We start from the raw sequence: 27412 nt of genomic DNA, 5'->3' as shown, positions 1-27412 counted from the left end.
CCCTATTACAATATACTTTTGCGTATTCCAGAATCATGCTTGCCTTTACAATTTTGACAACATCTGAATCTATAGCTAAAGCACATCCATGAGGTCTATTTTGATGGCTCCTTATCACTTCTATTTCAAATGGTTTACCATTCAAGAAGACCTTGCTGTCCAGAACAACATAGTGTTCAAAGTAGCAACACTGAAGGCATATGCCAAAAGTTTTTTGAAGGTGGGGGCAGGGTGTTACACAATTGAGAAACCATAAAATAATACATGCAAAATCAATTATGTGATGAAGATTTGTAGAAAATTATGCAATAATCACCTTTCTTCTCCTGTAATATTTCCTTGGAGGATTATGGAGAAATCTTCTCTGAAAGATAAAAAGATTCAAGTATATGGTTGGCCTATGAGTCTGGCACTTCTAATCTCTTCCCAAATATTTCTACCTGGATGTCCCACTGTCAGCCCAAAGTCATGGCATCTAAATGAAAAACCATCTCCCTCTCCTCACTTATATTTCTTCTAGAATTCAATCAGTGGCACTTTAAAAATCATCTTTAGAACATTTTTCCCCTCTTGTGCTTTTCCCCTTAAGTTTTAAGAGGTTTTCCTTTATAATCTCTTTGACACCTCTCACCCGCTCTCCATTCCTACCAGTCACTCAAGCTTGAGTCCATATACCAAGGCTTGTCAATCAATATACACTTACCCATGCCTACTGGGTATCAGACATTCTTAACAATCTTGGACACACAAAGATAGACATAGAAAAAAATGCATGAAAGGATAAGAGTAAAACTATAAGAAGCTCTTAGTAACGGGTTGAGGAAGCTCAGGGAACAAATGGTCAGGGCCAAGTTGGTCAGGGAATATTCAGGGAAGAATGGCATGTGAGTTGAGCACTGCATGTTGGGTGTAGGTTTCTTGAGCTAAAAAGACATTGGAGTCATTTCAGGGTCCCTTGGCCATCTAAAACACTATTCTAAAAATGTCATTTCATATCTCAGAAGACTTCATTGATTCTGCATTGTCTATGAGTTTTAACATTTTAGCCTGGCATTAAATTCCTTTACAAACAACTGCAATTGAATTGATGGATTATGCCTTATTATACGCAGTATGTCTATCTCAACCCACTGGGCATGGTTCTGGTTTTCATATTATTCTTTCTCTGGAATACCTTCTTCCTACCTGTTTGATTGTAAACTGTCTTCTTCTTCCAGTGCATAAAGTGACTACATTCACCTGAGTCAGAATGATTCTTCCCTCCTCTGAACTCCTATTCCATCCTGACAAAGGCAGTGGAATTTCCTGCCTCTTTCACAGCAGTGATGTGCTATGTTGTACTGAGGTTGGGAATGTGGAACACTCTCCCCAAGTGAGAGGATAAACTCAGAGGCATCTGAGCTTTCATGACAACTCAACAAATATTTGGTGAGCAAATAGTGACCTTATTCTTGGGGCACAACAAGGAAAGTCACATCTTCTGTCCTGGCCCCCAGAATACCTCCATCAGCCATCGCAGGGGCCTCCCTCCACAGCGAACACTTAGTTTCCAATTCTTTGATCTTTCGTGGCCGCCTCTGATTTCAAATTCCCTGGGGGTGAACCAGTCTCCATTCTCATTCTGTATGCACTTCACCCAGACTCCTGTAAGACCAGGGTAAATTCATCTTCAGCCTTCTTTGTTTTCAGAAGGTGGGCTCCCACCACACTGGATCTGGAGACACCCAGTTTAGGCTCAAGATCTAAAACAGGAGAGTCTGGCCTCCGCTTTCAGGCTTCAGAATCCCCACACCTAGCCTCCAAGTCCTCTCACAGGAGATTCACTGCATTGTGGCAACATTTCTTTAACTGATGTGCAACAACAACAACAAAAATGATAATTACCATCAAAATCAACCTTTTAAAAGTATTTCAAAATCACCTACAAAGGAAAAGCAAGTGATTTTGAAGTGTGAGGGTATTTCAATTTGCCAGGGAGAGGACCTTGGGCCCGTGGGAGCAGAAACTCAGGTTGGGACTGAGATCTCTGATGGGTACCTTGTGGCTCAGAATGGCACCATAGCAGCATCTGTGGCCTTTATCACACTTCCTACCCAGTTCAATGGCATTATTGAGCAGAGATTTCCCCATCCCCCAAATCATGGATAGCTGGTATTAAAAGTAATTGTGAAATGCTATCCAATGGAAAATTCAAGTTATGTATAAAAGATAATCATATGTTAGCATCATTAGTCATTAGAGAAAAGCACAGCCAAACCATGAGATACCATTTCACACCCACTAAGATGGCTGTCTTAGAAAAATTAGACAATAACAAGTGTTGGCGTGGAAGCAGAGAAATTGGAACTCTCATACATTGCTGGTGTGAATAAAATATTACAGCCACTGTAGAAAACATTTTGATATTTCCTCAGTAGGGTTAAACATGGAATCATCACAGGAACCAGCAATTCCACTCCTAGGTATATACCAGAAAGAATTAAAGACTGTTCACACAAAAACTAGAACATGAATGTTCAAAATAGCATTATTTGTAATAGTAAAAGAGTGGAAACAATCCAAACTGATGTATAGCTAAACAAAATATGGTATAGCCATACCATGGAATATTACATTATGTGGCAATAAGAAAGAATGAAGTACTTATACATGCCATTACATGGATGAACTTTGAAATTATCATCATAAGAGAGAGAGCCAGTCACAAAATGGCACACGTTACCTGATTCCATTTACATGAAATATTGCAAATACGCCAATTTATGGAGCAGAAAATAGATTAGCCAGTTTAGGGTTGGGTGGTGGGGTGAGTATGAGACTGGGCATTGATTACTAAGAGACATAGAGTTTCCTTTAGTGGGAAAGTATTCTGACAAAAATATTCTATAATTCGATTGTAGTGATAGTTACACCATCTTGTGAATATACAAACAAAATTCAACTTTGAATAGTACACTCTGAGTGGTGAATTGTATCTCAGTTGTTTACTAATACTTTATATCAATTATGTAAATTAATTCCTCACAGCTATACCATGAAGCAGGTTTTAATGATTTCCTTTTTAGATGAAGAATTTCAGGCTCAGAAAGGTTCCATTCTCTACTCAGATGAATCAGTTCCTCTTGGCACAGGAGAGGCTGGGACTCAGGTTATCTGATTCTGAATTCTGTGCTGGTCCTCATTGCATCAAGCACCTGCCCTGGTAATGATTATCCCAAGGGAGAAAGGACATGAAGGTGGGGACTGAGGGCCTCATCGCTTTTATTTCTGATTCACTTCTCTTCAGTTTGTTGTCTTCCCTGTGGACACGTCCATGTGGGAGTGAGCACCTAATGTGTATGATTGCTTAAGTACGAAAATATTAACCTAGGTATCCCTTCCTCCTTCTCTCAAGCAAAATGGTGGCCCCCATTCCTTCAACTATGTGTAATTCACATAGGTAATCCCATTACTTCTCAAGATTCCTTCAGATAGGCGTTGCATAGTAGACCTTAAAACTCACCTTTATTCAGTTTCTTCTTGTGTAACTTCCCCGTCACCTTACCACAAGTCACAGGAATTATCTGAGAGTGAAAATTCACATGTTCATATCTGTACTTTCTTCCCCCTGAAAGAGAAGATTCCTTCATGGTCTCATTTTCAGTTGCACCCGTACCACTTTTCCCATGTTGAGTTTGTTCCTATAAATGTATGAGGGACGTGGAAAGCTTTATACCACAAATCTCTAGAGTCAAGGGCTTCCCTGGTAGCTCAGTTGGTAAAGAATCCACCTGCAATGCAGGAGACCACCTGCCAATTCAGGAGACATGGGTTTGATCCCTGGGTCAGGAAGATCCCCTGGGGAAGAAAATGGCTACCCACTCCAGTATTCTTGCCTGGGAAATCCCATGGATAGAGAAGACTGGCAGGCCACAGTCCACGGGGTCTTAAGAGTCAGACACAATTTAGTGACTAAACTACCACCACTAGAGTCAAAGCCTTTCTTCCAAGTGGCATTTTTGATATATAACTACAGAATATCTACCTCTAACTCATCCCTCAAGTTTCACACAAAACAGAATGTGTTAGTAGACAAATCAGGCTTCAATAAAACTGTCTTAGCTCCCAGTCCAGTCAGCCTCACTGATTCTTATACAACAATGAAGCATACAGCTGCATCATGTTCTGAAGGGAACCATGGGACTTCCCTGGCAGTTTAATGGTTAAGACTCTATGCATGGGGCACAGGTTCGATTCCCAGTCCTGGAACCAAGATCCCACATGCTTCAAGGCCAAAAAAAATAAAAGTTCTTTCTTTCCTCACTGAAGGGAATCCTCCAACTATTTCACCACAGTTAAGTAGCTGGAGCAAAATGAGAGTCTCTACTTGCATCTCTCTATTTCAGGTCTGGCTGAGTGAGCAGAGAGGGCAATGATGGGGAAACTAATGGAGGTGACGTCTGCCTTCTCTTTGTGTTCTCTGCTTTGTTTCATGCTTCTTTCTCTTATCAGCACTCTCCTCAGCTAAAAGAAGAGCTCAGGAAGCTCTAGGATAATCTGCAAGCTACATGGGGAGAGGGCTGCTGGAGACTGAGTCCACAGAAGTGGGAGTGAAAAGTCTTTGAATAAATTAGCTCAAGGAGGCTGTGTAACTGATCCTGACCCTGCAGTCAATGTTTTAGAGCCATGATGGGAGGAGGGGGGAGCTGTCCATGGTCCAGTTTTGAGATAGTAGACTAGGAGAACTAGGATGGGCTGAGAAGGATGGTTGGCCTAATTCACCCTCTTACTTTACAGATGAAGAAACCGAAGGGAAAGCAATCAAGTGACCGGCCCAAGCCCACACAATCAGAAGAGGATGATAGACTTCTGATCACCACTCTAGGCTATCCATGGTGTGCAACCTCCGACTCTCTGTGTAGCAAGAGACGGGCCAGTTAAATAATGTGTGGGTTATATATGTGCCCTTTATGTGCAAGCAGACTACTTCTGGCTTGAAAGTGATCAGTTCAGTGGGGAGAGCATCACTATGATAGCCCTTGGACCCACAGGGTCTGGTTTAGATCTGTCACCAAGTTACTTGTTTGTGAAATTATCTTCTTTTTCATCCAGGCACATTTTGAACCAAATTATAAACTTTTTCTGTTAGTAAAGCTGCATAAAGCAATTAGGGAGATAGATTTATCAATAAAAACAGAGTGCAAAACAGGAAATTAGCTGCCTAATTATTGAGACAATATTTCCTTTTTCTTCCTTACCTCTTGACTTAGCTCTTCTCTGTGGGGTTCTGTCATAAGTAAAGTGCAGTCTACATCTGTGTCTCTTTCTCCCTGAGGAAATAGAAAAACAGAATCATAGTCATAGACATGCAGTTGTGTTGCATCTATTTGTGCTCTTCAGAATTTCCACTGAAATGTAATTTCCCAGAAGCCTGTTTAATGCACAAAGAAAAATATATCATTCCTAGTCTGTAAGCTACCAAGAATTAGATGGCAAATCTTAGACTTATATTTTACTTTTCACTGTCTCACATTAGTAAAACAAACAAGAAAGTGATATCAGCATTTTACTTATATCCCAAGCAACCATGTGTTAACAGTTTAATAGATGCCAATTGTACATCTACTAATGCACAATTAAGGGAAATGAGTTATAGGAAACCCTATGGCAGGCTTTGCAGGTGAGACACATGTCATACACATCACCTAGAATGAAGCTATTTGTACATTTGTATTGAAAGTGTTAGTAATGTAACCAAGAGTTTTGTCCAGCTGAGCTTAGACAAAGATATTGGAGTCTAAGAAACTAAGAAGAAGAACGGTAACCAAGAGGAACGGGTTGAATTGAGTCCTCCAAAACCTTGATTTCACATGGTAACTAAGAATGGACTCAGTAAATATTGCATCAGAGAATGTCCTGCCATTTACAAGTTAATTGGCTGTGGATATGTATCTCAAAGTTTGCTATCATTCACATGTACTTTATTTTCTAAGGTAGGAAGATAAATTCATTTCCTTCTTTCTGAGTTCAGTGCCCACCATCCAATGACCACCATCTGGTGGGAAGCGTAATTCAGACTTCAAGAAATATTTTCCAGACTATTCCTTCCTAAGTGCTATAAACTCTAAGCAGATTATGAGCATATATCAGACCAGCAAAGTAAAAAGACTCTTTCCTTCAATCAAACCCAAAGTGGATCCATTGGTTGACAGAATAATCTTACTTTCTGGTCTTAAGACTAAACAGTTATTGAGAGGATTTTCAATTCCTCAAGATCAAAATGGCCCTATGGGACAAACCTTGATGATTAGACTTTATCAGAAGATCTACAACTTACAACGACCTTGCAAGTGGTCGCCCTGTTATTATTTAACAGGATAATATGAACTCAAGGAAGAGGCCTACAGTGATTTGTAAACTTGTTTAAGAAAGTGTTGGGTTGGCCAAAAAAGTTCATCTGGGTTTTAAATGTACAGAAAACCTTGAATGAACTTTTTGGCCAACCCAATAGAAGAAAAGTAATAGCCATGGGCCGGGGAGAACCACTGAAAAGGTAGAAATGCAGTTCTTAAAAGAGGTGGATTAATCTTTTGACTTCCTCTTACTGTCTCCCTCTGGAAGGTGGGTCCCCTAGGCAGCAGAAGGCCATCCAGCCAGGTATGGCTCTCAAGGCTCTCTTCACCTCACTCACCCAAGATGCCAAGGAAAGAAAGAAAGTGAAGTTGCTCAGTTGTGTCCAACTCTTTGCGACCTCATGGACTGTAGCCTGCCAGTCTCCTTCATCCATGGGATTTTCCAGGCAAGAATACTGGAGTGGGTTGCCATTTCCTCCTTCAGGGCATCTTCCTGATCCAGGGATCAAACCTGGGTCTCCCACATTGCAGGTAGACTCTTTACTGTCTGAGCCACCAGGGAAGCCCTTAAGATGCCAAAGTGGTAGAATACTCTAGAAAACCAGGATATTTCTGGCCCTCTTTCTCAATTCCTCCCTCCTCTTCTAAAGGTCCATGCTCACAGCCCAGTGAGAAGAGATCCAGACCTCTCATCCTTGCCTTCTCTGTATTCTGGCTCAGCTTGGCACTAAAGCTCCAATCACAACCTTGGACAGTCCAGCAACTGTAGAGCTCTTTCTTTCTCTCTGTCGCTCTCTGGCTATGCCTTTCCTGGGTAATGGGTGTGTTGTAGTTGTGCGTGCGTGTGTGTGTGTATGTAAGTCACTTCAGTCAAGTCCTATTCTTTGCCACCCTATATTCTGTAGCCCACCAGGCTCCTCTGTCCATGGGATTCTCCAGGCAAGAATACTGGAGTGGGTTGTCATGCTCTCCTCCAAGGGATCTTCCCCAGCCAGGAATCGAACCCAAGTCTAATGTCTCCTGTATTGGTAAGTGGATTTTTTACCACTCACACCACCAGAGACGCCATCAAATCTGTTAGCCTACTATCTGTAAGGAGAACAATAAAATATACTGCAGTCCATGCTAGTTTTTGGAGCTTCTAGTAAAAGGAAATTTTGAGCTTAAAAACCACTGCTTCATAATATAACACTATTGTATTTTACTTTCAAAACTGATTGGCTGATCAAGGTAGGATTTAACTATTTCTATGTCCCCAGGGTATAGTACCCATTTAATAACACTGAAACTCTATAACAAACCCTGATACATACTATAGCAGTCAGATTATAATCTAGGTCTATAGTCATACCACTCTGAACACATCTGATCTTACCTAATCTTGGAAACTAAGCAAGGTCAGGCCTGGTTAGTATTTGGATGGGAGATTACAATCTAAGGTTATTTTTTTTTTTTAATTGTTATGGTTGGTATTGGCTTCCTTGGTGGCTCAGTGGTAAAGAATCTTCTTGCAAAGCACGAGATGTGGGTTCAATCCCTGGGCTGGGAAGATCCCCAGGAGAAGAAAATGGCAACCCACTCCAGTGTTGTTGCCTTGGAAATCCCATGGACAGAGGAGCCTGGCAGGCTACGTCCATGTGGTCACCAAAGAGCTGGACACAGTTAAAGTGGTAGAACTTGGAAGGTCCTCAGCAAACCGGGTTGAGTTGGTCGCCCTACTTCCAAGCAGGAAGATGCCCACATCTGAAGGCAATGGGCTGAACCAGGTAGGTGACATCCAAAGTTTCAGTGGAACAGGTTATGGATGTACTAAATCTTCATTCATATACAGGCTATATTTCTTTCTCAAAACTTCAAGCTGCAGGCCTGCCTCACCTCTTCCCTCACCGTCAAGTTGATGAAAGCATCTCATGGAGAAAAGAACTAGTGATTGTGGGCTTTTCTCCATAGTGTCAACTCACAGCTGTGCCTGCCGGTTAAGATGCTACCACATCTGATCTCTCCTCTCTCATCCACTTTCCCAATCCTGAATGACTCAGACTAGCAGTTTCTGGGCGGGAATAGGGCCAAGAGAGAGTGAGAAAAGATTGCAATTATGCCGCCTCTTCACTATAGGTATTTCAGACCAAGCTTACTCAGGAGGAAAGAGTGGAGGTGCTTGGAATTGGAGAAAAAACTAGTCTTAATACCAGGCTAGAAGGGACCCTTAATAACTGGAAAAGACTCTTATTCCTGTGAAAAGGGAACACGAAAGCTCTGTGACCTGCTCCCAAATAGGAAAAACTTAACTAATAGAAGATTGATTTGAAAGGGCAAAGAAAGAATGGACTTGCTTTCTACTTACAATTTATAAAGTCTAGCCATTTTAACAAGCCAAAGATGTGAGATAAAGGAGTTTTTGTGAAAACAGATAAAACTCAGAGGAAAAAAATTTAGATCCTGGGCAGATAAGAGCTATGATATAAATGCAAACAATTTATAAAGCTGGCTTCAAGTGGGTTTGCTTTCTAGATTTCATGGTGGTCAAATTGACGGGTAAGTTTGACTAGAAAAAAAACAATGTGTGGGGGAGGATCTGTGTTCCTCAAAAGTGTCTCAAAATTTCTATTGACCCCTCAGGGCAAAATAGAAGTGTCACAGTCTTACTCTTGATCTTGGCAGGGTCCTGCAGATGCATTTTCACCTTCCTTCCACTTGGGGCCGGTTGGTCAGCAGCTTTGTTGTTGTCTAGGGCTAGGCAGGGGAAAATACAGAGTTATGCAAAAAACAGCTGACATGTGAGATGAAAAGCAAGTGAGAAATGTTATGAGATAGAGTATAAGACAGTGGGAAAAATACCAACTAGGAGCCAGAAACCCATGAAAATCCGTTTAACTCTCTCTGTCTTTTCCTCCATAACATAGATCTATTACTGTTGTTCTGGCTCATCACAGAGTTGTTGTGAAGGTCAAGTGTTAAAGTTTTTCAAAAGTGCTCTATAAGTTGTTATTACAAGCTACCATACCTTATGGCTGTCTAATTTTAAAAATACATTAAAACGTATCAATCTACCATTGACCGTATGTTGAAAACAAAAAGTTCATTTCAGAAGTATCCAAAAAGAAAAGCAATGAGTACTGGTTTTAATTCTGAACCCCCCTGAACTGTGCACTCAGACAAAAAAGAAAGTTATGGCAAGGGATCTCAAGCAGATGTCCAGAGCATTTTCTATTTATGAGGGACGACTTCTAAATTACGTACAAGATTTCATTACACTTAGGGGAAATGTGGTTTAGAATTGATCTGTGGACACGAAGACCTAAATGAAAATGTTAAAAGGATTAAATACAAATATTTAGTGTTTTGAAAATAAATCATTCTTAAAATGGATGCAACCATTTTTTTTTTCTTTTTGAACAATATTATACACAATCACTAATAGGGCAGCCACAGAAATTGGCAAGAACATAAGATATATAGATTGGTGACAAATAATAAATTTTCACTGGACTCTAAAATCTTACATAGATCTACTGACTCAAATATTGGAAATCAGGGACTTCCCTGGCAGTCCAGTAGTTAAGACTTCAAGCTTATAATGCAGTGGGTGTGGGTTTGATCCCTGGTCAGGGGAGCAAGATCCCATATGACACACGGTGTGGCCAAAAAAAACCCTGGAAATCACGTGGAAAATGAAGTCTAGTCCTCATTGTCTAGAGGAAGAATGTTCCTTAAACTGCTACTAAAATAAACAAGATTTCATGGGTCTGATGAGAAGTAATATATACACAGTACTGAAAACTCAGAAAATAGAAATTGCTTGAAACATCACCATCTGGAGAAAGCCAGTTACCTTGTTCAAAAATATCCTGTTAGACCTTTCTTTTTGCATATTTTACTGTTTAAATAACACTTTTCCATTACAATAGGTGAACATGTTTAATATTTTGAATTTATACATATAACTTTAAAAAACGATAACCCTATATGCGAGACAGAATAAGAGACACAGATGCATAGAACAATTTTATGGACTCTGAGGGAGAAGGTGAGGGTGGGACGCTCTGGGAGAATAGCATTGAAACATGTATATTATCATATGTGAAACAGAACACCATTCCATGTTCGATGCATGAGACAAGGGCTCAGGGCCGGGGCAATGGGATGACCCAGAGGGATGGGATGGGGAGGGAGGTGGGTGGGGGGTCCAGGAAGGGGAACACATGTAAACCCATGGCTGATTCATGTCAATGTATGGCAAAAACTATTACAATATTGTAAAGTAATTAGCCCCCAACTAAAATAAATAAATTTATAAAAAAAAAAAACATAAAAATATAAACATCACCTATATTCAAATGACTACTGCCTATGTTTTTCTGGAAGTACTGACATGAATTTTTCCATGTATCTGTATCTGTCTCTCCCTCTATATATAGATTGATAAATATATATAAAGAAGGATTTATAGAGGTATAAAAACACATAATGCTTATACATATATTTAACACACACATACTTGCACACACATACACATATAGTCTGCTTTGTTCATTTAGGCTTCTATGGGACATCTCTTCAAAGTAATAATAATTTCTTGACCTAGGAAAGCAGCCATATATTGAAGACAGCAGTGTCTGTACTATTTAGCTCTGCACTACTGCACACGTGAAATATAAACCGTTTTGTTGAAGCCAACATATATGGCAGTCTCTTTGTTACAGTGTCTTGGCCTGTATCCTAACTGACACATTAGCTAGAAAACTATTATTGTCCTCAAGAGACTGCAGGCTGCAAGAATATGGTAAGCAGTGCCTTATGAACTTAAACAGGTATGACTACTTCACTTTGCCGCTTACCTTTTTGATGTATGTTTCTCCATTTTGCTTTTACTCTTGTCCAGCAATGCCCTTTCTTTTTTTCTTAAAAAAATAATAAAGTTAATTACTTAGAGCTGTAAATATAATTTTCAAAAACTTATATATCAGTAATTTTCAAGTATTTTTTCAGACGTTAGTTCACAAGACTGAGGCAAACTTCTTAACTACCAGTGTAGCAGTGTGAGGTTGATTCTGAGCTATATTTCACTCTGGGAGACTATAGGAGATGACCCTCTTTTGAAAATTTTTTTAAAAATTAGAAAATAAACTCCCACTGATGCCTTAGACTGAATGATTATTGTTGTGTTATATATCAACGTATTCCCTTTTCAAGTATTTTCATGTAAATGCAAATATGCATATGGATAATATACTGTGCCCAATTCAGGAGGCATTCTCAACTTTGATGTGGAGAGTTGCCATTAAATAATCTCTGTACTCTTGCAATTGTAACAAAACCCTCTCACTTATATTTAATATAATGCCTGAGGGATTATAATGCCAAGGTGCCTGATCTGCCTGGTGGTCCAATGGCTAAGACTTCATGCTCCCAATGCAGGGGACCCAGGTATGATCCTTGGTCAGGGAACTAGATGCCACAACTAAAGACCCTGCATGCTGCAATGAAGATCGAAGATCCCGAGAGCCACAACTAAGACCTAGTGCAGCCAAATAAATAAATATTAAAAAAAAAAATACAGCACCTGAAATTCCCAGAGGAAATTATGGAACCATACTGGGTTTTGTGTTGAGTTTTGCTTCCCCGTGAGAGATATGAAAATGTGTGAACGTGAGACCATTGGTGCTGGGCAAGTAGTTCAGTCTTGACTTACAAGGCAGGAAGGACCAAAAAGCCTTGCTCTTCAAATGGAAATGGTATATTCAGGAATGCTGGAGTTCAACCCCACTCCTGGGCATATACCCAGAAAAGATGAAAACTCTTATTCCAAAAGACATATGCCCCCCAATGTTCATAGCAGCACTATTGACAACCGCCGAGACATGAGAGCAACATAAGTGTGCATCAAGAGATGAGTGGATAAAGAAGTGATATATATACATATGTAGTAATATATAGAGATATAATGGAATATTACTTATCCATAACAAAGAATGAAATAATGACACTTGGCAGCAACATGGATGGACTAGAGATTGTTGTATTAAGTGTAGTAAGTCAGAGAAAGACAAATATCACATGCTATCACTTATATGTGGAATCTAAAAAAATGATACAACTTTTAAGAAAATTAAATGTGCATTAATTTTTTTAAACACCATCCTTATAGAGAAGGGGGACAAAAAGAAGCAAATGTAGAAAAATATGGGAAACCTATTGAAAATGTGTTCATTTCCCCAGTACCCCTCGACTCCCCCATCCTGCAACACAAAGTTAGTGCAGCTCATGTTTTCATCAAAATTCTGCTGTAACTCAAAAAGCAATATGGCTGGAAGTCTCCTGGTCCCTACATGGGAGTGTAGTTTTTATAGATATTATAGATATTATTTATAAGACAGAAATATACTCATAGACATAAAAAACAAACTTATGGTTACTTATGGGATTAACAGATACTATCATATACAAAATAGATAAACAGCAAGGATTTACCGTATAGCACAGGGAACTATACTCAACATCTTGTAATAACCTATAATGGAAAAGAATATACATATATATTTCAAATTCTTATATTATCTGAAATATATATATATATTTATTCTTATTATCTGAAATATATATTTATAACTGAATCACTTTGCTGTATGCCTGAAACTAACACAATACTGTAAATCAAGTATAGTCAATTGAAGGAAAGAATGCAGGGACTTTGCCAGAAGCACCTCGGCTTTGTACTATACTTCACAGCCTAAAGCAAATCTCAGCCTCGCTGGGGTCTTTGGTTCCCCAAGACTCCCCAGAGGCCTGGTGCCCTGGTGTGTGGCAAAGCTGACAACTGAAGTGCACTGGGCTGCTCAGTCTCAGAGCCAGGTTGGCAGAACCAAAGTGGCTGTGGTCAGTCCTCTGGTTGGAGGAAATCAGATGACTCAGTTTCTGCACATGAGCTACGTGCTTGGTCTGCCGTGTGGAGAACTACAGACTCAAACAGAATAAGAACACCAGTCTCTGGGCCAGTGATGGTGGAAATGAACTGTGGTGTAATTGACCTGCCCGGGCCCCTCAGGGAAATTCCCAGATGCCTGATCTCTACCAACGGAGGCTGACATCATGATTTTGATGCCAGGGTTACGGCTGATGGTCAGGCTCAAATGGGCCTTCTAGCAGAAGGCTGAAGCTGACCCATTTGTTTCACATGAGGGCAGCCACATTGCAAGGGATTTTGCCTTTGCCTACTCCTGGCTGACTCTGGCATACCACTGTGCCCCTAGAAACTCAAAGGTATCTTGAGCCCGGCTGCCTGGACCACTGCACTCTGATGAAGATGCGCCTTGTATCAAAAAAATCTCTTTGCACTGCACTGACTCTGTGGCCCACATCCGTCATCTCCTCCTGTCCACACACCTCTGTAAGGCTCTTTGGTTACTGAAGGCAGCTGTCCTCAGGACGGGCTCAGCTCCTTCCTGGATAATGATCAGAGCAAAGGCACTGAGGGATTAATGCTGTTAAACAGGTCAGTTCTGAAAACTCAGGATTCTGTTCCAACACTCTTGAGCCCAATGCCTCATTCTTTTCCCAACCAGCCTGGAAGGCACAGCCTGGGAGCGCCCAAGGGGTTCAGATTCAGTTCTGGTTATGTTTTGTGAAAGTGCCTTTATCCTGCTTGTATCTGACTCTTCTGAATGAAAGGTCTGAGTGGGGAATAAGAAATGATTGGAGGAAAACATGTGAAGGCCCAGCCGCTGGAAAGGTACACAGAGATTTTGTGGCAGTGAAGAGGAAAACTCCAGGCATAAACTCTAGAAGGTACAGGAGATGGAGGAGGACTAACAAGATCTACCATTCAGAGCCTCCCTGAATCCCTTATAGAAGAATGGCCGGGACAGCTCTCCCACCACACAGACACTCAATCTGCCACGCTGCACCAGATACAAGCAAAGGGGCTGGCCCCAGCGTCTGCACAGCCCATGCAGAATCCCTCCAGATAACACCCCTACTCCCACTCAGTCATTCGATGGTGGGGGTGGACAATGAACACCATCTGGTTGACATCATGAACAAAGAGGACAGATCAAAAGATCAGTTCTCAGGAAACCACCCTCCAAATCAAGGACTCGACACAATGAACAGAACTGGAAACTATAAAGCTTACAGTTGGCCAGAGCCCACCCTGGAGACACTGTCCACCTTCCTCCTGGCTGATATATGCCCCTTTAGGGGACCTCAACCGCTTTAAATATTTCCCTTCCAGGGGCACCATGTGTACCCTTGGGATTGTACTTCTTGTATGAAAGCCAGGCATTCACCTGCCTCCCCCATTCAAATGGGGAGAATTATACCTTACAGGTGGTCATTAGAGACCCAAGGCATCTGCGGTTTACACAACTCGTTAAATGCAGCAGGAAATAAACTGGATGGATTTAGTCCTAGCCTACACTGGTTGGATTAACTGGGATGGCTGATGGAGTGTTATCTCCGTGGGGAAATTTGCCAGAATCTGATGGGTAAGATGGGGCTTACCCAGTGGCTCAGTGGTAAAGAATCTGCTTGCAATGCAGGAGTCACAGAAGACGCAAGTTCGATCCCTGGGTTGGGAAGATCCCCTGGCGGAGGGCATGGCAATTCACTCTAGCACTCTTGCCTGGAGGATCTCATGGACAGAGGAGCCTGGCGGGCTACAGTCCATGGGGTCACAAAGAGTCTTGACACGACTGAAGCGACTTAGCACGCACATAAACATGACTAGTGAGGTGAATTTGTTGCGGGGGTGGGGATTTTCTGTGGTACTCCCACACACCTCAGAGTCTTTCCAAGGATGTCTGAACAAACAGCTTTGCGAGCTAGAGATAATGTAGCCTTCCAGGTCAGAGGACAGATTTGTTTCCTGGCCAGAATAAAACAGAGAATGTCTCCCTCCTTAGAAGTATTCCAAGATAGTAAACTTTGCTTCAATTCCAGCTAATAAGATAATGTCTCCCTCTTGGAAAATTCTGTGCAGTTTTGCTAGTAGCCGCTTTCTAAGTTTAGACAGCATCACTGACTCAACGGACATGAATCTGAGCAAACTCCAAGAGATAGTGGAGGACAGAGGAGCCTGGAATGCTACTGTCCATGGGGTCGCAAAGAGTCAGACATAGCTTAGCAACTGCACAACAGCAAACCCTTCCAAGGCTGGGGGTATTCTTCAGCTTGGGCACAGCCTGTGTGTGCCATACTACTAACCCCTCAGTGGGTTTAGGGAGACCAAAAAAAAATTGATGCACCTATTCTGTATCTTAGCAATTTCATTTATAGGAATTTATACAAGAATTATAAAGACAGAGCCACTGAAAGATTTATACAACAGTGTTCATTGCAGCTTTTTCATATTAGCCAAAAACTGGAAACATTAGTGATCTCCATCAGAAGGAGAGAGTATACACAAAATATGGTATAGTCATACAATGTAACTTACTTTGTCACAAACTAATACAAACTACTGATACATTCAACAATATGGATAAATCTCAAAAACACTCTGCTGAGTGGAATAGACTTATACCAAAAGAGAATATGCTCCAAGATCATATATCATGTTGATGTATGGCAGAAACCAGCAAAATATTACAAAGCAAATATCTTACAACAAAAATTTTTTTTAAAAACAGAAGAAGAAATAAGATGATGGGTTCTACTACAAAATATTTCTGCCTTCATGCATGCTAACATCCAAAATGCTACCACTGCATTTTAGCCTTTGTGAAAAATATCACACCACCCCTAAAGTCTTTTTTGGGGGAAAACAAAATATCCTGGAAACAATAAAATATTGTAACTAAAAAATAAAGTTTTAAAGCAAGCCAAATTATCATCTTAAAAAAAAAAAAAAAGAATAGTGGTTGTCGCTGATGAGTAAGGGGTAAGGATATCCCAGAAAGAGCTTCAGGGTTGTTTCCAGGATGATGGCCATGTTCTGTATCCTGATAAGGATTTGGATTATATGGGAGAACTGCATCTATTAAAACTCATCAATGGTACACTTAGTATTGGTACATTTTATTATACACTTTATTTCAAAAGAAAAAAATAAAAGAACCGCAAATAAATATGGAACTCTGGTTAATGATGTACATATTAAAGTATTTGGGGAAAAGAGTACTGAAGGCTGTATCTTTGAAATGTCTCAAACTTGAAGATGGTTTAGTGGATGTATAGGAAATGGATAGATTGAAAGAAATGTGATCAAACAAGAACAGTACAATCTCAATTGTGAATCTATATTAAAGTATTCTGATGTATACTGTAAAATTCTACCAAGTTTTCTCTAAATTTAAATTTTCCATGACTCAGTGTTGGAGAAAGAACTTTTAGAGAGAAAGCACAGATTATTTACCAAGAAATGACAATCACACTAAGAGAAATTTTCATCAGTCACAAAACAGATTCTAGAAGGCAATGTAGTAAACACTTTATTGTAGTGATGAAAAATAAATGTCAACCTAGAATCGTTAACTTCATGAAAAAATTTCTATTAAAATAAAGACAATTTGCACATACAACACTTGAAAAATTTACCACTTATAGGGCTTTCCTGATAGCTCAGTTGGTAAAGAATCCGCCAACAATGCAGGAATCCCCAATTCAATTCCTGGGTTGGGAAGATCCCCTGGAGAAAAGATAGGCTACCCATTCCAGTATTCTTGGGCTTCCCTTGTGGCTCAGCTGGTAAAGAATCTGCCTGCAATGCGGAGACCTGGGTTCGATCCCTGGGTTGGAAGATCCCCTGGAGAAGGGAAAGGAGACCCACTCCAGTATTCTGGCCTGGAGAATTCCATGGACTGCATAGTCCATTGGGTTGCAAAGAGTCAGGTGTGACTGAGCAACTTTCACTTTCACAGACCATTCACTAAAAGAACTAAATGATTTATTTCAACTAGACAAAAAGAAAAATCAAAGAAAAGAAATAGTGATGAGTACACAAAGTGATTTTTAAGTGTTTAAGTAAATGTCAACTGCAAAAATCACAATAGTTTCCAAATTATAATTAAAAGAAAATTCAAAATAAAATGTCAAATAATAGCTAAATGGTAGAGATGGATGGTCAATCTTCAGTGAATCCAGGCTAAGATCCTTGTCATCTTTGGGGGTTGGGGCATGGTCAAAAAGATTATAGAAATTTCATCTCTAATCTCTAAACCAGCAGAGAAAAAAGGTGGAATATAGAATTCTATCTCAATCCATTTGAGTGTAGGAAAGAGACACAGAAAACAGAGAAAAATAAAAATGAACAGTGATATACAAGTCGACATATATCAGGAATCAGAACAAATGTAAACAAATAAAATTTAACTATTAAAAGGTTAGGATTAAAAAAAAGATCAGAGAAGATTAGAAGAAGCTAAGTGTTGTTAAAAGAGGTATAAAACAAAGTGGCAAAAAATGAGCTTAATGTAAAAGCAGTAAAAACCATCAAAAAGCATAAAACATAAAAGTTCACATTACACTATCAGCACCCAAAAAAAGAGATTTTTAATATCAAAAGCATTAGTAGGGACAAAGAGAAACACTGTGTAACAATAAATGGAAATAATTCATTGAGTTATACAGTCATGAATACCCTCAAAGTATTTAAGGTAAAACAATAGAATACTGAGTAGTCAAATACACAGACAGTCATGTGGGAGAGTTTGCCACACCTAAATACAAACCTGATGGAACAAATATAGCCTAATTTAGAAGACGCAAGAATTAAACAACAAAGTCGTACTTAATAAAGACCGTGTTTATGGGAAGAAACCAGACCTCAACAAATAGTTCAATGTGTACAATTTTTAAGCAGCACAGAACATTCACAAAGACTGACCATAAATTAGGATGCAAAGGAACCTTCAATAAATTCTAAAGAATTGATGAGGTCAGTCTGTTAAAACTCACCCAGTCATACCTTAACAGTGATAAATGCTATTATATGAAATTATAGGTCAATAAAACTGACTGCTGCTGCTGCTGCTGCTGCTGCTAAGTCGCTTCAATCGTGTCCGACTCTGTGCGACCCCATAGACGGCAGCCCACCAGGCTCCGCCATCCCTGGGATTATCCAGGCAAGAATACTGGAGTGGGTTGCCATTTCCTTCTCCAGTGCATGAAAGGGAAAAGTGAAAGTGAAGTCGCTCAACTGACTAGGAAAGTAAAAATTGGCAAGACCTATTTACAAAAGCTAAAACTTTGTTGAAGAACATAAAAGATGACCTGAATAAATAAACAGCTCGTGCTCCTTGTAAAAACCTCAATTCTACCCAAACTAATCTCCAAATTCAATATATTTTTAAAGTTCCAATGCAGTTGTGGAGGTGTTGGGAGGAAATCTTGATTGATTCTAAAATTTATGCACAATGAGTGAGCCAGATTCACCAGACTTCTGAAATCTCCTTTTCTGTTGCTCCTCACTATGTTTTTTACTTTTTTCTTTGAAAAAAAAAAAACATAACAAGTAGGAATAGAAAATTTTACTTTAAAACATTATAATTAAACCAACTTGGTACCACATTAAAACTAAATAGACCAGCATCTCAGAGTAGAATCAGACACAGATCCGTGAACACAGGAAAAGATGCAAAAGGGCATTCAAATCATGAAGGAAATAGTGTTGGCATCCACTAGCACATGAAAAGATGTTCAATATCACTGATCTTCAGAGAAATGCAAATCAAAACCACCTCGCACCTGTCAGAATGGCTCTCATCAGAAAGAACACAAATAGCAAGGTGAGCAAAAGCATGGAGAAAAGGGAAACTTCATACGCTATTATAGGAATGTAAGTTGATGCAGCCACTGTGGAAAACAGTATGGGGGTTTCTCAGAAAACTAACCATAGAATTATCATATGACACATCAATCCCACTCCTGAATGTGTAGCCAAAAAACACAAAAACACTAATTTGAAAAGATACATGTATCCTAATATTTATAGCAGCATTTTTATAATTGCCAAGAAATGGAAGCAACGTAAGTGTCCATCAAGAGACGAATGGGAAAAGATGTGGTATATAGATAGATAGATAGATAGAGATATATAGATAGATATAGACATATATGGAATATTACTCAGCCATAAAAAAGAATGAAAATTTTTCCATTTGTGTCAACATGGATGGATTTGAAGGGAATTATGCTAAGTGAAGTAAGTCAGAATGAATTATGGTTGCATCCCACTTCCAATAACCAAAATCCATATTACTCTTTTATTGGTACCATAGTAAATGACCACAAATATAGTGGCTTGAAACAGTTCATTATCTTATAGTTATGTTGGTTAGAAGTCTGACAAGGGTCACTCTGGGCTAAAATCAAGGTTTCAGTAGGGCTTCATTCCTGTCTGGAGGCTGTAGAGGGAAATTTCTTTCCTTTACTCTCTCACTTTCTGTTAACAGAAGCCATCAATATTCCTTATTGTTTCCTTCCATCTGCAAAGCTAGCAATATTGCATCTCTCTGTGACTGTCTTCCATAATTACTTCCTCTCTTCACAGTCATGAACAGTTCTTCATATTTAAGGCCCACTTGATGATACTGAGTGCACCCAGAAAATGCAGGATAATCTCCACTGTCAAGGTCCCTATCTTAATCATATGTATAAATTCCCTTTTGCCATGTAAGATAACAGATTACAGGTTCCAGAGATTAGGATATAGACATCTTTTTGGGGTTTTCGTATTATTAACACATTATTATAAATAATAATAACAATGAAACTGGCATTAAGAACTCATTTTAATATCAAAAGCAAATAAAATTGCATGCACTTACTTCTTCTCCTCTTGGGTTTTCTCACAGTAGAGTTGTTCCCAGGATCCACCGTATCTAGAAAAAAACACATGGTATGGAAACAAAAATAAATAAATAAAAGTTACAAATCTCAGGATGATTCATACTGCAGGGAGCTTGAATTTATAAAGATGTTTGGGTTATCATCTCTCTTTCTTGTAAAGGAATCAAACCTACTGAATTGAGATATGGGAGCCCGGGACCCTGGGTCTTCCATTATTTCTTAATGGGACTTTGAAAAACATTCTTCAGTATTTATAAATTTCAGTTTACTCAGGGATATTTCGGAGAAAGCAGTGGCACCCTACTCCAGTACTCTTGCCTGGAGAATCCCATGGACGGAGGAGCCTGGTAGGCTGCAGTCCATGGGGTTGCTACGAGTCGGGCACGACTGAAGCGACTTAGCAGCAGCAGCAGCAGCAGCAGGGATATTTGTCTAGTCCTTAAGAATTTTTTTAGGATGAAATAAGGCCTTATATGCAAAAGTGAATAGTATCACTATATAAAAAGTGACATGCTGGAGAACATTTATCAAACATATGTGCTGGGTTAAGAATACTTGATCTGAAGTCTTTCCTTCTGACAGTTAAGTGGCAGGACTAGCTATCTTTTGAAACTTTTCTAAGATTGTGACAAAATGACACTATTAACTACTAATGGACATACACTTGACTTTCTTGGGTGACCGGGATAGAAATCACTGTAAATCACAAAGCTTTGTTAGTAATATACTGATGTAATAAACAATAAACTGCCACATTAAAGAATGTGTTTCTCTTTGCAACACCATGGACTGTAGCCTGCCAGGCAAGAATACTGGAGTGGGTTGGCATTCCCTTCTCTGGGGGATCTTCCCAACATAGGGATCAAATCCATGTTACCTGCATTGCAGGCAGATTCTTTACCATCTGAGCCACCAAGGAAGCCCAATTAATACATCAACCATGTATAATCAACACGGGCCATTCCTTAAACACAATCTTATAATGATCTCTTGCTTCCCTGCTATTCCCAAAAGGATCAGGTCAAGCAAATGCAGAGATCAGGATACTGGGATAGACTGTAAGCCACCCATATTCCTTATTCCTTCCCTCCATCTCACCCTACCTGGGTCTGTGTTGCCAGTGGAGCCACCCGCATCTCACCACCCTCAGGTAGCTTTACCTATCATGTCACCAGCTTGCATACTTTCAGTTCTTTCTTCTGGACCTCTGGGCACATCTTTTGAGAAGCACATCACACAGGAACACTTATTTCCAAATGTTGGTAGCTCTGCTCCTGGGCCAAAATCAAGGCTTATGAAGATTTTTTATTTTTCCAATGATCCTCTTTTCTGAACCCCTTTTTGTTGATCCCCTTTTTTTCTACTTCTTCCTCTGAAATCTTCCTTTGATTTTCCCTACATCTAACTCTTTCTTTAAGTCTCCCTGTTTCCCTTTCTTATCCCTTTATCTTTACCAGAACTTTGTTTCTGTTTTTTTTTTTTAATTCATAATCACTTTGGCTATCATAGGACAGTGGGCTAGAATTTAGCTCTTCTGAATCTTCTTCTGTATTCATTTGGAGAGCTTCTAGTCTGCCAGATACTGAAGGGAAATAAGAACATTACTGTCTACAGATTCTGAGACAGTGATTAGGGTAGAGTTCCTGGTGCTTTCATGTTGCACACTGATATTCTGAGCTAAGATAAACTGCTTTCCAGAAAAAAAGTACATCTGCTCCAATAATCACACCTGAGGTCCAACAGAACCATGTTTTTTTCCATCTTTTGTATCTCATTCTGCTTTCTCTTTTGCCAACAAAGGTCTGTCTAGCTAAGGCTGTGGTTTTTCCTGTAGTCATGTATGGATGTGAGAGTTGGACTATAAAGAAAGCTGAGCGCCGAAGAATTGATGCTTTTGAACTGTGGTGTTGGAGAAGACTCTTGAGAGTCCCTTGGACTGCAAGGAGATCCAACCAGTCCATCCTAAAGGAAATCAGTCCTGAATATTCATTGGAAGGACTGATGTTGAAGCTGAAGCTCCAATCCTTTGGCCACCTGATACGAAGAACTGTCCCATGGAAAAGACCATGACGCTGGGAAAGATTGAAGGCGGGAGGAGAAGGGAACGACAGAGGATGAGATGGTTGGATGGCATCACTGACTCAATGGACATGAGTTTGAGTAAATTCTGGAAGTTGGTGATGGACAAGGAGGCCTGGCGTGCTGCGGTCCATGGGGTCGCAAAGAGTCGGACACGATTGAGTGACTGAACTGAACTGAACTGCTTTCTCTACATTCCTTTTTCTACTTTAAGCTTTAAGAATAAGATAAAAAGATCTTATCCTTCTGGGAAAAACTGTCTTGAAAATTGCAAACCATAATTACCAGAACCAGTTTTAAATTTATCCCAATTGGCCAATGACTGTTTACATCACTAACCATATTTAAATCCAGCCAATTAAGGATGGCCTTACACTTATGAAAATCAGCCAATCAGCAACAGACACACTTCAGAAAGCCTGTGAGTGTGGCTAGATGCTAACCTAGTTATAAACACTCCTGTTTCTGAAAATCTTCTATTCCTGAACTACATGCTTCCCAAAACTGTAAATAAAAACACAACATTGTAAATCTAATATACTGCAGTAAAAATTAATTAAAAATAAATAAACAAAATTAGCAGTTTTCTTTTTTGAAAGACGCTGAGTCCCATAAGCACGGTGCCTCCTCTCACCATGTGCCTTGCCAGCTTTAGCTTCAGATATTGCATGATGAACTCTGCCTTCAAAAACAGAGCTCCCAGCAAGATCATCACGAAGACTTGTTTAGGGGTGTCTTTTGAGACCCTCGATCCAACAGGTGCAAACCTACAGCTTCTTGTGCATAACTCAGATTGTCTTCCTGATCCACTTCCACGTGAAGCTGTCCCAAGAATAACTTGAGCTCTGACTCGTTTCTTTGAGGTTTTATTGAATTTATTTTAGTATTTGAAGATGTGTATGAAATTAGATACAAAATCATTGGACCTTTCGGTTTGGCAGCACAGCATTTAACAAATATTCTGTCAATGGGCTTATTCTTCCACTACTTCATTTACTCAATTTTCTTTTGTCTATTTTTTTTTAAGTCTTATCTCATGTGTGTTTGTGTATTCCTGAGTTTCCCATGCTTTTTAGTTATTAGAAGATAGTGATCCAAAGCAGATACATAGAGACACAGACTTGATAAATCCCCAACCCATGCCAGCCCCAAAGACTAATTAATGGGTGGGGCTCCATTAGACCCTAGCCAATTTGTGCAAATATATTTGGTCACATTTGTCTTGGGTCTCTCACCAAAACCTCCATGAGGTTACTTAACATTGTATTAATTTGTGAAAGAAAACCACTCTGTTTAGTACATAACTACTGTCATTTAGTTGATCATATGTCTTCTTTCTTGTTTCTGGCTGATGAGTTCAGTGCCTCATTTATGAGCAGGACACCATTCATACTTATGTCTGGGTGTGGTGGCCTCTTTGTTTGTCATGGGTTTGTCTCTGCCAAAGTCACAAGCTCCCACTGGCAGAACTTCCACTTCCTCTTTGTACTCTCTGTATGAGTCTAACTCTTGTACTTAATAAACAGCAAATTTTTACAAAAGATATCTTTGGGTTTCAGTGGGGAATTTTTGGTACATCAAAAGTAAATGACTCATTTAATAATATTTCCCTAAAAGAAACTCCTAAAAATTTAATAGGTAGGGCTTTATCCTGCAAATGAAACTATATAAAATGTATTAAGATGTGCTAACTTTAGAATTTCTGGAAAATTATCCTACACATGATCACTTTATAGTTGATCTGAACATTAGTATACCTACACTATGCATATTCAAGATTTGCAGGCAATAAACAAAATAGGTATACCTCACTTCCCTGTGGTGCCTAGGCCAATTACTATAATCTCTTCTAAAGTCAAATTCTTTTCTTTAACACATTTATGCTCAGCTTTCTTTGATATTTCGGTTTGTTTGATAGCCTGTATTATTTGCTTGTAAAATCAATGGCTTCTCTTATTTTTTGGAGATTTATTCAAGCCCCATTGTGGTAGATAGAAGTCTAGAATGGGACTTCCAAGATTTCCTTCCCTAAACCCCAGGGACCATGAATATCAGAAGATATTATGCCCATTTTTAGGTTATGTTATATGGCAGAGTTGATGTTTAAGAAAAGGAGATCGTCAACAAAAGTGATAACAAATGTTTATGAGAATGTTGAGGAAAGAGAACCCTTGAACACTGCTGGTGGGAATGTAAATTGGTGAAACAGTTGTGGAAATTAGTATGAAAGTTCCTCAGAAAACCAAAAATGGCATTACCATATGAACATACACTCCATTCCTGGACATACAATCCAAAGGAAACAAAATCACTAGGAGAGATATCTGTACCCACATGTTTATCGCAGCATTATTCACAATAGCCAAAGATATGGAAACAATCCAAGTGTTTATCAATAGATGAACAGATAAAGAAAATGTGATATATGTGTGTGTATATTTACAAAGGAATACTCTTACTCAATGAAAGGGAGTCCTAGTATTTTGCTTCTAATGTCCACTTTCAGAGGAGATAGTTTGGATCAGTTCAGTTCAGTTCAGTCACTCAGTTGTGTCCGACTCTTTGCAACCCTATGGACTGCAGCACACCAGGCCTCCCTGTCCATCACCAACTCCTGGAGCTTGCTCAAATTCATGTCCATCGAGTCAGTGGTGCCATGCAACCATCTCATTCTCTGTCATCCTCTTCTCCTCCCGCCTTCAATCTTTCCCAGCATCAGGGTCTTTTCCATGGGACAGTTCTTCGTATCAGGTGGCCAAAGGATTGGAGTTTCAGCTTCAGCATCAGTCCTTCCAACGAATATTCAGGAATGATCTCCTTTAGGATGGACTGGTTGGATCTCCTTGTAGTCCAAGGGACTCTCAAGAGTCTTCTCCAACACCATAGTTCAAAAGCATCAATTCTTTGGTGCTCAGCTTTCTTTATAGTCCAACTCTCACATCCATACATGGCTATTGGAAAAACTATAGCTAGACAGACCTTTGTTGGCAAAGTAATGTCTCTGCTTTTTGATATGCTTTCTAGGTTGGTCATAACTTTTCTTCCAAGGAGCAAGCGTCTTTTCATTTCATGGCTGCAGGCACCATCTTCAGTGATTTTGGAGCCCAAAGAGATAGTCTCTCACTGTTTCCATTGTTTCCCCATTTATTTGCCATGAAGTGCTGGGACCGGATGCCATGGTCCTAGTTTTCTGAATGTTGAGCTTTAAGCCAACTTTTCCACTCTCCTCTTTCACTTTCATCAAGAGGCTCTTTGGTTTTTCTTCACTTTCTGCCATAAGGGTGGTATCATCTGCATATCTGAGGTTATTGATATTTCTCCCGGCAATCTTGATTCCAGCTTGTGATTCATCCAGCCCAGGGTTTCTCATGATGTACTCTGCATGTAAGTGAAATAAGCAGGGTCTAAATATATAGGCTTGATGTATTCCTTTCCCGATTTGGAACCAGTCTGTTGTTCCATGTCCAGTTCTAACTGTTGCTTCTTGACCTGCATACAGATTTCTCAAGAGGCAGATCAGGTGGTCTGGTATTCCCATCTCTTTAAGAATTTTCCACAGTTTGTTGTGATCCACACAGTCAAAGGCTTTGGCATAGTCAATAAAGCAGAAGTAGATGTTTTTCTGGAACTCTCTTGCTTTTTCAATGATCCAGCGGATGTTGGCAATTTGTTCTCTGGTTCCTCTGCCTTTCCTAAATCCAGCTTGAACATCTGGAAGTTCACTTCCATACTAAATCCTGACTTAATATTATTTGGTGATAAATATTATCTCTAAAATAAAAACAAAATTGAGACAAAAGATAATAAAGAAAAATAAGATACCAGGCTGGTTATGCAATGACTGCTTCAGATTTCCTTGTGGAGTTCATTCCCTTACAGAAAGCAAAATTATCTCAAGTAACTGAATGTATAACCTTCTCTGTGATTGTTGTTGTTGTTGTTAAGTCACTAAGTTGTGTCCACCTCTTTTTGACCCCATGGACTCTAGTCCACCAGGGTACTCTCTCCACAGGATTTTCCAGGCAAGAATACTGGAGTGCATTTCCAGTTCCTCTTCTAGGGGATCTGCCCAAACCAGGGACTGAACTCATGTCTCCTGCATCTTCTGCATTGCAGGTGGATTCTTTATCGCTGATCCATTGGGGAAGCCTGGGGGTTTTTCTACGACATGTCAGATTGCTAAAACTGAAAGCTATTATGTTTTTGGAGTAGATCATAAGTTCTGAACACAATGGAAACAGATTTTAAATATCTTCAGGTACCCATAGAAAAGTGGATACCAAGTGAATTCCCAATGATTCCTAGAACATACAGACAATTCATTAAGGTAGAACTGCTTCCACTTAAGATCATCAAAGTAAGGTTTTCCTGGATGCCCAGCTTGTCACACTGATTGTTACATTCTCCTTCACATTTTTTTATCCTTTATCCTTGCGATTTCAGCGTTTCAATTTACTGGCTTAATGTTTGAAGCCTCTGACTTCTCCATAATGTTATCTTTACTGCTAATAATAACATCCCAAGACTGACACACTTATGATCACCACCCTAACTTTTAATTTAATTCTTCTACAATATTTCTAGTAGAGCCAATTTGAAGAATTTTTGAATACACCATCATCCCAAACCAACTTCTTAAAAATGCTATGACTTTAGTTGCAATTATGCTTCTAAAATCAATTTTAATCCAGATAAACAGCCTTAAGAAATATCAGTTTGGCACCTGTTGATTGCCATTTAAGGCAAGGTTGCCACGAACCATTTATATGAAGACCATGACTTAGTCATGAGAATCAGCTTCAACCCAATTGTACTTTGTCTTTGAGAGTTATCCATGGAATAGGAAACCACTAAAACCCCCAAAGAACCTCAAACATTTGAAGTCATGAGCTATTCCCATAATAAAATCAAAAGTTCAAACATTTAGACAAAGAAACTGTTGATAGTGATATAAAACATGCTACACCAACTTAAGTAATAAATTAACTCTCTATAGACAATAGATAAATGAGAAATTATGTTCCTGTGCTGAAAGAGGTGAATGTAAATATTCTTGGGGGATACTAAATAGCTAGAGATAATGTACTAACAGTTCCACTAGAAGCTAATTACATTTTTGTGCAGCTTCTGTGTTTTTGTCCTGTGTGAGATTGTATCTACTTTACAACTGAATACATGGATAAGTGAAAGTGAAGCTGCTCAGTTGTGTCCGACTC

At 39.5% G+C, this 27412-nt stretch overlaps 1 protein-coding gene across 35 annotated transcripts in view; it reads right to left on the bottom strand.

Annotated features, from left to right (window-relative positions):
• The window catches only part of LOC145543570 (nuclear body protein SP140-like protein), an 80049-nt gene that overhangs the window by 9716 nt on the left and 42921 nt on the right, over positions 1 to 27412 (bottom strand). For 21 of the 35 annotated variants that reach the window (XM_081585511.1, XM_081585493.1, XM_081585492.1 and 18 more), the window contains 8 exons: positions 21278 to 21391; positions 20096 to 20149; positions 11171 to 11233; positions 8979 to 9065; positions 5238 to 5309; positions 3503 to 3607; positions 1502 to 1644; positions 317 to 364 (listed from right to left, as the gene is read on the bottom strand). In XM_081585511.1, the coding sequence (XP_081441637.1) occupies positions 317 to 364; positions 1502 to 1644; positions 3503 to 3607; positions 5238 to 5309; positions 8979 to 9065; positions 11171 to 11233; positions 20096 to 20149; positions 21278 to 21391 (686 nt within the window). The remainder of the gene's footprint in view (positions 1 to 316; positions 365 to 1501; positions 1645 to 3502; positions 3608 to 5237; positions 5310 to 8978; positions 9066 to 11170; positions 11234 to 20095; positions 20150 to 21277; positions 21392 to 27412) is intronic. The other 14 variants (XM_081585518.1, XM_081585527.1, XM_081585529.1 and 11 more) reach the window with 2 other exon arrangements.

Source organism: Giraffa tippelskirchi, chromosome 3 (assembly GCF_054371585.1).
Source record: "Giraffa tippelskirchi isolate mGirTip1 chromosome 3, T2T-mGirTip1v1.2.pri, whole genome shotgun sequence".
Taxonomy (NCBI): Eukaryota; Metazoa; Chordata; class Mammalia; order Artiodactyla; family Giraffidae; genus Giraffa; species Giraffa tippelskirchi.
This window is presented reverse-complemented; position numbering and strand designations above follow the sequence as displayed.